The sequence below is a fragment of the Leopardus geoffroyi genome, chromosome B3 (genome assembly GCF_018350155.1).
Source record: "Leopardus geoffroyi isolate Oge1 chromosome B3, O.geoffroyi_Oge1_pat1.0, whole genome shotgun sequence".
Taxonomy (NCBI): domain Eukaryota; kingdom Metazoa; phylum Chordata; class Mammalia; order Carnivora; family Felidae; genus Leopardus; species Leopardus geoffroyi.
The window spans coordinates 35,173,897-35,185,461 of NC_059337.1; the positions used below are offsets into that span (position 1 = coordinate 35,173,897).

Below are 11,565 nucleotides of genomic sequence, written 5' to 3' on the forward strand. Positions count from 1 at the left end.
GCGGGGGCCAGGAAACCAGGGAGGAGGCACTGTTAGGAGCACTTCAAAGCAACAGACCAGACGTTCACCGGAGAAGCATGGACGGAACTTAAAACCGCAGCCCTCGGGGCCCATGAAATAAAATTAAATACGAACGGAGGTAGTTCAATAAGATAGTCTGCAAGTTCCCTTTCAGCCCCGCGTTTGTAGAAGGCAGCGTGAATCGCGGAAGTCAGAAACAGGAGCTTGGTGTTCTAGTTCCAGAGCCCCCAGCCTCCTTCGGTTTGGGCTGCTTTTCCGAGGCATGAGCTCTGACTTTTCCAGGTTGCCCTGCGGGGACTCACGCAAAGTCCCCGGGGGTCCACACGAGTCAGGACCGGATTTCAAATCCCCGATTTGCCATACACCAACACTTTGGACAAGCCGCTTGAGTTCTCCAAGCCTCAGTTAGCTAACCTGGAACACGAGGACAATAATCTTCATGAAGCTGGCCAGACAGGTGTGGCTCATAGTGAGAGCTCAGGAAATGATGGGCAATTCTCTCGCATTGCAGGGTGGCAGCGTTGTTCTGGGGTGGGAGGAAGACAGACAGAAACGCGGAGGACTCTGCCAGTGTGGAAAAGCCCAGGAGGGAGTAGAGATCTGGATGCTGTCCTGAGGCAGGGTGCTTCTGCGGGCTGCCCCCGGGCTCCCCTCGCCTGGCTCAGCCTTGCATCTGAGGAGGGGCACGCTGTCCACCCACCCCAAACCAGGGTGGTCATCTGACGGGGCTCAGCCTATCAGAATTCCGGGGCCCCAGGGATCAATCGTGTGTGAACACCCAAGCAAGGTCACTCCAAGTTCTCTGAATGGACAGGCAGAAACTAGGAGAGAGAGAAATGCCTTTTCCCCTGGGCTTGCTAAGAGCCAACTAGAGATGCCCGTGACGGATGAATGTGACTGCCAGCCTCTCCCCACTGTGGCTGGGCACAGTCTGTAGGCCAGGCCCATTTTCCAGAACAGCTGTCTTTTCTCCCTGGAGGACGTTCGTCTTCTGAGGCTTGTCTAACTCGGGACCTCGGGGCAGCCCTCTTTTCTCTTCCTCTCGCTGCCCCATCCACAGTCCGGAGAACATGTGACTGAGCCGCTGTGCCGTGCTGCGCCTGCCCCGTGGGGTGCAGAGAACACAGGTGTTTCCCCACGGAGCTCACCGTCTAGCGGGAGAGGACGGACAAGGTCAGCAGGTGCACCTGTACCTGTGTGCAATGAGCTGGTGCAGGGGAGCGGAGGGGCCACAGGAAGGGGAGGAAGGCCGCCTGTCCACACGAGGTGGGCTTGGGGCTCAGGGAGGCTGCCGGGGCGAGGGGTCAGCTGAAGACTGAGCAGAGGGAGATGGGAAAGGTGGGGAAGAAAGGTACACAGGACAAATGGAACAGCTTGTGCAGCAGCCCAGAGGCGAGAGCGTGCACGAAGCTCCCCAGGGCCAGGGAGGAAAGTGAAGAGAGGGTATGGGGAGCGGGGAAGGGAGAGTCATGGGGGCAAAGCTAGCTGTGAAAGGGGTGGGGCAGAAGGGAGGAAACCCGGTCAGGAAGCTGTCCTGGGGCGGGGCAGGAGGGAAAGCCTGGGCTGGTGGGGAGGGGGGGCATTGAGGAGGCAAACCAGGAGAGGGAGGTGTCAGGGCATTTTGCTTTGTCTTGGGGAGGGGTGGTGGCATGGGGAGTGCAAGGAGATGGGAGCTTGGGAGGAAAATACAATTTTTTTAAAGATTTAAAATTTTTTGAATTTATTATTATTAATTTTGAGAGAGAGAGAGAGCGTGTGCAAGCAGGGAAGGGGCAGGGGGAGAGGGGGAGAGAGAGAGAGAGAGAGAGAGAATCCCAAGCAGGCTCCACACCGTCAGCACAGAGCCCCATGCAGGGCTCAATCTCACGAACCGTGAGATCATGACCTGGGCCGAGATCAAGGGTTGGACACTTGACCGACTGAGCCGCTCAGGTGCCCCGGAGAAAAATAGATTCTTGGGGCAGGCAAGCATGGCAGAACATTGGCTTGGCTTCCCAGATCCCCCCTCCCCGCAGGGTCTGCTCCCAGCTGCAAGGAGCCCGGGACAGGCAGCCTTCAGGGTCAGCCCCTTCAGGAACTGCCTCGCCCAAGGTCAGGCCCCTCCCTGCGGTGCCCACTACCTGTGACGTGAGCGTATGAAATCTTGGCATCTTGGATCACCGTAGGATAGCTGTGACGGGCCATTCTAGCTTCGCTGCTCCTGTGGCGTAGGCTCAGGCGCCCTGTGGACCTGACTGCAGGGTCTCCCTCTCCCCGCTTCTGCTTCCTTCCCGTCCCTGCCACTGGTGTCCATCCCAAGGGCACCCCTGGATCCCTATCCTGCTCACTCATTAAACTCCATCTCAGAGGCGCCTCCCGGTGGCCCCCAGTGAATCGTGCCCCTGGGTCCCCCCTCCTTTGCAGCGACTTTGCCGCTCCTCTCATGCCATCTGCTTCCAGCCCGGAATCTGAGCTGGCTCCATGTATCGTCTTGCTTTGATCAACTGACCTTCTGGGACTGCGGGGCCCAAGCCTCCGCGGACTTACCGTTTCACTGTTGTTCCTGGAACCCAGCTGCCGCGTAAACGAGTCCGGGCTGCGCTGCCGGAGGGGGGCCGTGTGGAGGGAACCTGAGGCACCCCGCCGACCGCCAGCACCACGCTCCCGGACGCGCGAGCGAGGCCACGGTGGATCCTCCAGCCCCAGTCGGGCCACCCCAGCCAACGCGACATGGAACAGAAACCTGGCCCGTAGAATGGCAAGGTGGAGAACAACTTGGCGTGAAGCCTCGAGTTTGGGGATGGTTTGTGATCCAGCAATAGGTGAGCACGGGCGCACCGTGGCTCGTCACCAGGTCGGGTGGCCACCTCTGCGTGGGAAAACCTTCTGCGGAGGGTGGCTGGCCCAACTGGCAGCCGACTCAGGGTCAGAGGCGGCCTTCTGTCCCCAGCACGAGGTTCTGTGCTGTCATCCCTGAGCCCACCAGCGCTCATCTCCTCCCCGCTCCTGGAACACAGAGCTTCCAGCACTATTAAATCCGAAGCCTCTCTGCTGTCCGTGGAGAGGAACAATCGGCTGCCAACGGAGCAAACGAGGGCCAGCCTTCTGCGGAAACATCCATGGTCCTGTGCTGCTCGAGGCGGGAATCCCGGCGTAGGATTCCCTTCTGTGGGAGCTGGCTCAGACGGCATCCGTCTTCACAGGCTCATTATTCATCTGATTATTTCCATGCTGTCCCAGCGGGGAAGAAAAGCCGTCAGTAAATCACACCGCCGCCGCGGATCACACGAAATGACCTGGGCAGGGAGCTGGCTGTGCCCGTCGCTGTGACCGCCGGGGCCGGGGCCGCCGGGGCATGGCACTCCACCGGGGCCAGAGAACGCGCGGCCTGCTCTCACCCTAGACACACATCCACCTCCCCACTGCCCTCGGTACCTTGAGTGCGATGAAAGTCCTCCAGCACAGGAGCCCTGGACGTAGCAGGAGGCCCAAGCTCAACCTCTGGATCAGCCGTGTGATGTTGAGCTGACTGCTTGGACTATCTGAAGCGCTGGGCTCTTCATGGGTGAAAAGCCCAGAAATCCCTGTCGTGAGAGCTAGGGGACATGCCCCACGGGAGGTGTGCGCGCTGAAAAGGGCCCTACGTGTGTGCACGCAGGCGACGTCGTTATGGTCATTATTTTAGAATCACCGTGATGCTGAGAAAGCACCGTGGGAGAGATGCACTAGACTGGACACCGAAGGGCCATGAGCGATCGTATCTAATTTCTTACCAGTAGTTTCCTCGTGCTTCACGTGGACCGGGTGGTATTTGCCCCATCAGGTCTCCTAGAGCGAGCGAGTGTGAGGCCCAAATCAAATTGCATTTAGGGGAGCCCTTCCGCAAAGCGTGAATTTGTACAGATAGAAGAAGCTTTACCGAGTCGTTCTGTCTCTAAACTCTGTTGTTCTGTTTTGCCTGTTGGTTTTTGTCAATCGCGCCATTTCTCTGGTTTTCGGGATCATCCGGAAGTTTCCCCGAGACTTCCTAAGGCGATCAAGAAAACCCAGGCCAGCTGGTGTTTTCAGAAGAGAAAAGAAACTACCATCGTCGAGGATTCACTACCTTTCAGGCGTTCCGAAGTTACCTCACTGAACAGCCTTCTGGGATGGGCATTTGTCTCTGTTTTCACAGCAGAGGGGACTGGGGACTCAGAGAGGCCAAGTATCTGCTCAAAGTCACAGAGCAGGGATGTGAACTCAGTTCTGGCCTCTCCTGCCACACGGGGACTCAAGACCACCGTTCGTCTTTCATTAGAGACGCTCTCAACTTACTTACCTTTTCACTGTCCCCTTCCTCATGTTTGACCTTTCTTATAACAAATAAGACTCCTTTGGTTAAAATTCTTTTCTGGATTCATATGAAGTTGTTAATAGTCCAAGTGATCAATGGTGACCAAAAAAAAAAAAAAATATATGATGAGCTGGTTCACGAGGTGGGCATACTTTCTTATGGATGCATTACATCATCGGGCACATCTGAGCCAAGGAAACAAATTGAGAAGAGCTACAGTCTCTCTGGAATGTTTGAGAACATGAGAATTTTTAAATAACTTTTTTAATATTTATTTTTGAGAGAGATAGAGAGAAAGAGAAAGAAAGCATGAATGGGGTACGGGCAGAGAGAGAGGGAGGCACAGAATCCGAAGCAGGCTCCCAGCTCCGAGCTGTCAGCACAGGGTCCGGCACGGGGCTCGAACTCACAAACCGTGAGATCATGACCTGAGCCGAAGTCGGACGCTTAACCGACTGAGCCACTCAGGCGCCCCGAGAATGTTTTCCTTTTAAACAAAGGATGGATGGTTCACTTCAGGAAGAGAATTGGTTGGCATATCTACTGGGTTCGAGAGAACCTAGTAAGTAGCACCCTCTTACCCTACCCTGGTTTCTGAATGTCCTGAGAAAATAGACGAGAGAATAAGGCAGAGAAACACCAAAAATTGCTCCTTAATTAATGGTGAACTTGGTATCTGGGCTTTCTAACCCTGAACCTCAGATGGTGATGGATGTACCCACCCAGAAATATTGGCTTGCAAAATTTTGCACACCTAAGAAGGTATGCTTCTTAGAGCAGCCTGTTCCTAAGGGAAAGGACAGAGGGGCCTGGACTGCACATGCCCAGTTTGTTTTCTCCCTCACCAGTCTGAGTGAGGCCAAAGTGTTACAAAGTGTTACATCCTCCATGCGGAATGACACATGAGCCGGGTTAAGCTTTCCCGCCTCACAATAACACTGGGGTTTGAAGAAAACTCTAAGACTGGCTAGAGCATTGTAGAATTTTCCAGAAAATATTGTACTTGATGGTTGAAGAGGAAGGCAGTCCAAAATGAGTCTTTCAGGTCGATAAAACAGGGATCAAGGAATTAAGAGGAAGAAATGGAATCTCTCTTTCCTCAGACATTACTACGTAATAATTGTTGAAGACAATCTTGATAAACTGAGTGGGCAATGAGGCTTGAGACAGAGGACCCCAGTCTGGAGCACCTCTTGGAAGTTCTTGTAGAGAGAATGCCTCGGCTTGATTCTGAAGGTCGTCCTAAGAGAGGGAGAAAATACCTTTGGCCAGACTTCATTTGACTCCTGTTTCAGGACGTGACCCAGTGTATTCCCACGCAGGAAAAATTCCCCCAACAGCATTTATGGCCTAGCTTTTATGCTAAATGATCGATTCTGTCTGAATGATACCTGTTTGTAAAAGCAGCTATAGTGACCTCTGGTAAGAGAGGGCTAGGTCATTTGGATGAACCCCCCCACTTGGCCTAGTAAGAAAAACCAGGAAATATGATTTTAAAAAATCTGCTGGAAGCTCATAGTTAGCTGACGAGACTGTAAAGAGTCTTGGGGGAGAACAGCAGCTCAGGAGGATACGTTCAGAATTCGGGACTTCTGGAGTATGTTGTCTGACCAAAACTGAACTAAGTGAGAAATCAATAGCGAGAAGACATGTAGGAAGAACTCATGTATTGGAAATTAAACACTACAGTTCTCTAGAACTCATGGTCAAAAGAACAACAACAACAAAAAACCCGAAAACCAAAACCAAAACCAAAACCCAAGGAAATTTAGAACTCTTTCAGACTGCCTGAGAGTGACATATAACATTCAAACCTGTGGATTTAGCTAAACCAGTGTAATATATACTATATAAATAAACCAGGTAAACATACAGCTTTAAATGCTTATAATAAAAAAAAAGGTGAAAGGTTCAAATGAAATGCCCAAGGGTATCCTTCTAAAAGCTAGGGGAGGGGCGCCTGGGTGGCGCAGTCAGTTAAGCGTCCGACTTCAGCCAGGTCACGATCTCGTGGTCCGTGAGTTCGAGCCCCGCGTCAGGCTCTGGGCTGATGGCTCGGAGCCTGGAGCCTGTTTCCGATTCTGTGTCTCCCTCTCTCTCTGCCCCTCCCCCGTTCATGCTCTGTCTCTCTCTGTCCCAAAAATAAACAAACGTTGAAAAAAAAATTTTTTTTTTAAATAAAAAAAAATAAATAAAAGCTAGGGGAAAACAGAAAAAGAACAAAGTAAACCCAAAGTAAGTAGAAGGAAAAAAGATAAAGATAAGAGCACAAGTCAGGGTAGAAAAGATCAAGTAATACAAAAAAATTAACAAGTTCAAAAGTTGTTTCCTTGAAAAAGATGAACAGGATTGCTAAGTTCCTCATGATGAACACATAGAAGACAAATGACCAACACCAAGAAGAAGTGACAGGTTATCACTACAGACACTATAGACAGTTAAAAGCTTAGTAAGGGAGGGGCACCTGGGTGGCTCAGTCAGTTGAGCATCCGACTTTGGCTCAGGTCCTGAGCTCACAGTTCCTGAGTTGGAGCCCCACATGGGGTTCTTTACTATCGGTGCAGAGCCCTCTTCAGATCCTTCACCCCCCGTCTCTACCTTTCCCCTGCTCGCACTCTCTCAAAAATAAATAACAGTTTTAAAAAGCTGCGTAAGGGAATGTTATGAATAACTTTATACCAACAAAGTCAATACTATAGATTAAATGGATATGTAACTTTAAAAATAATATTTACAAGAACGGTTGCAAAATGAAACAGAAACTCACTATAGCACTCTATCAGATACATTTAGTTTGTTGTTAAAAAAACAAACAAAACAAAACACTTCCCATAAAAAAATCTCCAGCCTGGATATTTCCTAAAAGATATTTCCAGTGTAGTTAACATCAGTTTCAAATATATTTGTTGATAAAGTCTATAAAAACTTTAAGAGTGAAATAAAACAGTACCAATCTTACATTAAATCCCTTAGAAAATAAGGTGGGGCCACTATCACACTAATTTCATGAAATTGGCATAAACCCTAACAACAAAATCTGTGCAAGGTGTTCCAAAAATAATATAAATTACAGACCAATATCTCTCATGAACCTTTGACACAGAAGTTCTTGACAAGACGTTAGCCAATTGAATCAAGCGATACATACAAAGGATAGCATGCTGTGACCAGGTGGGTTTAGCCTAGATACATGCAAAGTTGGTGCAACATTTCAGAATGAATGTAATTCACCGTATTAATGGAAAAAAGGAGAACAGCGTGATCATTTCAAAAGATGTAGAAACTGCATTTGAAAAATTTAATATCCATTCCTTGTAAAATCTCTTCGCAACTAGGAAAGAAGGAAACGTCTTCAAACTCCTTTAGGGCGTGTATGAACGAATTGCAACCCATCCTTCCTGGTGAAATTGTGAATGCTTTACTCCTAAGACTGGGAGCATAAGGATGCAGTTCTCACTGCTACCATTCAACATTATACTGGAAGTCGTAGCCATTGTAATAAGGCAAGGAAAAGAAATAAAAGGTTTACGGGTTGAAAAGTAAGAAAAATAAACTGCCCCTATTTGCGAGTGCCTTGAGTGTTTACACAGGAAATTCCAAGGACTCTGCAAAAAAGCTACTACAACTAGAAAGTGCATTTAGCAGCTGCGGGACATGGTGTAAAACACAAAAATTCTTTGTAATTTATATATTTGCAGTGAACTATTGGAAAATAAAATAAGAAGATTCATTGAATACAATGTCAAAAGCATGAAATACTGAGGATTAAATATAACGAAAGACTTGTACACTGAAATGGAAGAACACTGTGGAGAGAAATTAAAGATCTAAATAAATAGACAAATAATACCATATTCACAGACCATAAGACTCAGCATCATTAAGATGTCAATTCTCTCCCAATTGGAATATTGAATCTACTAATCAATACAAATCCAAGCAGGCTTTTTTTTTTTAGTTTATTTATTTATTTTTGAGATAGAGAGGGAGAGAGAGAGAGAGAGAGAGCGAAAGGGGCAGAGAGAGAGAGAAAGAGAATCCCAACCAGGTTCCATGCTTAGTGTGGTGCCTGACTCAGGGCTCAGTCCCAGGACTGTGAGATCATGACCTGAGACCATATCAAGAGTCTGATGCTTAACTGACTGAGCCACCCACGCTCCCCCCAAAGCAGGCTTAAAAAAATGTTTTTTTTTTTCTTACTGTTTGTTTTTGAGAGAGGAATAAGGCATGAGCAGGGAAGGCGCAGAGAGAGAGGGAGACACAGAATCTGAAGCAGGCTCCAGGCTCTGAGCTGTCAGCCCAGAGCCCAACGCGGGGCTTGAACCCACGAACTGTGAGATCGTGACCTGAGCCGAAGTCAGCCGCTCAACCGACTGAGCCATTCAGGGGTCCCCCAAGCAGGCTTTTTAAAACCAGAGATTGATAAACTGATTTTTAAATTTTGAAATTGTAAAGGACCATGAAAAGCAAATACAATTTTGAACGAGAAGGAAAATGTTGGAGGACTTAAACTATGTGACTTTAAGACTTGCTGTAAATAAGACAGTGCGTAGAGATACATGTGGAGAGTGGAGCCCAGATATGGACCATCCACAGAGAACGGACTGATTTTTGACAAAGCTGCCCAGATCATTCAACGGAAAGAGCAGTCTTTTCCGTATGTGGTGTATATAAATGTCAACACTCCCCAAACTAAATGGGTTTCTTTTTTTCTAAAGTGTATTTATTTACTTTGAGAGAGACAGAAAGCAAGCAAGTGTGGGTGGGGGGAGGGCAGAGAGAGAGAGAGAGAGAGAGAGAGAGAATCCCAAGTAGGCTCCACGCAGAGCCCGATGTGAGGCTTAAACTCATCAACCATGAGTTCATGACCTGAGCCACCAAGAGTCAGATGCTTAAATGACTGAGCCACCCAGGCGTCCCTAAAATGGGTTCTTATATTCAGAATATATACAGCTTTTACGAATCAATGAGAAAAAAATAAACACAGCAAGCAAACACCTAATGCAAAATTGAGCAGAAGACTAGAACAGACGCTTAAAAAAATGGCTAATGAAGATATGCAGATGTGCTCAACGTCATTATCAGGGAAATGCAATTTAAAACCGAAATGAGCTTCCCCTATGAGCTCCCAGAAGGGCTAAAAGGAAGAGACTGATAAAACTAATTGTGATTTTGGTGAGAATGTGCACCGGTAAAATCACTTTGAGAAACAGTTAGATTTTATTGACTAAACTTGAAGTCACACACACTCGGGGACTCAGCCGCTCTGCCCCCAAATATGCATTCAACCAACATACAGACACATGTGTGCAAGGGCTACACGCACGATTGCTTAAAGTAGCATCATTTATAATAGTCCAAATAAACAACCCACAGGCTCACCACCAGTAGGATGAGTAAATGAAGTGTAAGCTATTCGTGCAAAGAAATTCTCACAGCAAAGAAAATGAATCGGCGACAGCCTCACACAACAGCGTGGATGAATCTTGCAGACGTACGTTGAGTCGGCGAAGCTGGCCGTTGAGTAAAAACATTGAAGGATTGCACTCACAGATTGTCAACCAAGCAAAGAGGCAAGACTCAAGTCCAGCGTTTAGGGATGCACGCTGGTTGGTAACACTGTGAAGAAAACCAAGAAGGCGGTTACCGCGGAGGCCTATGTATCGGTTGGCTTTCCAGCCGGGAAGTGGGACACTGTGAAATCTCGTGGCGTGCAGGACGCACTAGAGGAACCAGAGCTCATGCAGTCGTGGGAAAGGCTAGGGGAGTTGAGGTTCAGAAAGGGGAGTCGAAGGAGCGAGAAATCTGCTCACCTACCCCCCCCCCCCGAAGCGCTGTTTGACATGGGGTGCGCTTTCGGACTTGGCACAAAAGCCGGCAACCAGGCATGGGCAGCTGCTAGACTGGGGCCGGTGGGGGAAGAAGTCTGTAGAAGTCCGGGGCCTCCGCAGGGCCGCCATGTCTGACAGTCTGCGGCTGGATGTCCAGCTGTGGCGTGGGGTGCTGCGGGTTCAGCAGGTGGGAAAAGCGAGGGCAGGCTCCCCCAGGCATACGAATGGGAGCTGTTTCCTGCACCTACGTGTTTGTACGACGCCGTGTCCTTCTCCTGACTTTTCAATCCCCAGACGCCTGTCCCTTTGTTGTCAACTCCCTGTCATTAATCCTCTTGCTGCCTGCTAACGGGTATGGGTTTTTGAATTTGGGGGGCGGGGGGCGGTGGTGGTAAAAATGACTGTGGTGACGATTGCACAACCTTGTGACTATGCTGAAAATCACCGCATTGCATGCTTTAAAAGGATGAATTTTATGATATGTGAATTATACCTCATTAAAATTATAATCCCCTATGGGGAATGCATTACCTGACTGGATCCTAAAGGGGATCGCGCTAATCAAGGAGAATGTGGTGGTTAATCTTATGCGTCCGCTTGGCTGGTTCACAGTGCCCAGATATTTGATCAACCATTATTCTGAGTGTTTATGGAAGGGTGATTTGGATGAGATTAACATTTAAATCAGTGGACTTTGAGTAAAGCAGATTGCCCTCTACAATGTGGGTGGGCCTTGTCCGATCAGTTGAAGACCTGATTAGAATAAAAAGGCCAGTTTCCCTCAAGCAAGAGAGAATTCGCCAACAGACTGTCCTTGAACTTCATCTGTGACATCTCTTTCTGGTTCTACATCAGACTGCCCTCAGATTTGAACCGGAGCATCTGTTGTCCTGAGTCCCCAGGCTGGGAGCCCACCCTGCCGATATTGGATGGGCCAGCCTCCATAATCGTGTGAGCCAATTCCTTACAATAAAGCTCTTTCTCTATCTCTATACATCCTATTGGTTCTGTTTCTTCCAGAGACTGCTGACCAGTCTGGAGAGGTAGCTATTGGTGATCCCAGGGAGTGGACAATGAACATTGATGAGATCTACTAATTGGTGGGGGCTGAGACTGCAGGGCACCTGGGCCTGGTTTTCCTGGTGGAACCTGGGGAGGCAGCAGGATCCCAGAGGACTGATGGCTGCAAGGAGCCTCTCGGCAGATGAGGGTCTCCCGGCCTTTGTCAATCCCCTTTATGTAGCGCTGGGATGATGTGCAGGAGCCTAAGGGGGAATAGGAGTAGAGAGAGATCTTTGGGGACCATCAGCTGAACACTGGATGGGGCAAGGGACATCTACTGACGTCTGTCTGTCTCAGGGATATCGAGGGCTTAATAGATCTCCCCTCCCCTTGAAGACT

General features: G+C 49.0%; 1 protein-coding gene across 2 annotated transcripts; it reads right to left on the minus strand.

Moving 5' to 3' along the window:
• Positions 1-843: 843 nt before the first annotated feature.
• LOC123582783 lies at positions 844-3,676 on the minus strand. Of its 2 annotated transcripts, XR_006704551.1 has the most exons (3): positions 3,436-3,676; positions 2,548-3,231; positions 844-1,172 (listed from the first exon to the last, which is right to left on the minus strand). XR_006704551.1 is itself a non-coding variant. In XM_045449244.1 (2 exons), exons 1-2 carry the CDS (start codon positions 3,189-3,191, stop codon positions 1,166-1,168), a joined length of 651 nt encoding a protein of 216 aa, XP_045305200.1. In that variant the 5' UTR covers positions 3,192-3,290; the 3' UTR covers positions 844-1,165. The 2 variants fall into 2 exon arrangements, 1 of the variants encoding a protein (XP_045305200.1); XM_045449244.1 differs by lacking the exon at positions 3,436-3,676 and having other exon boundaries at positions 2,548-3,290.
• Between the last annotated feature and the right edge of the window lie 7,889 nt (positions 3,677-11,565).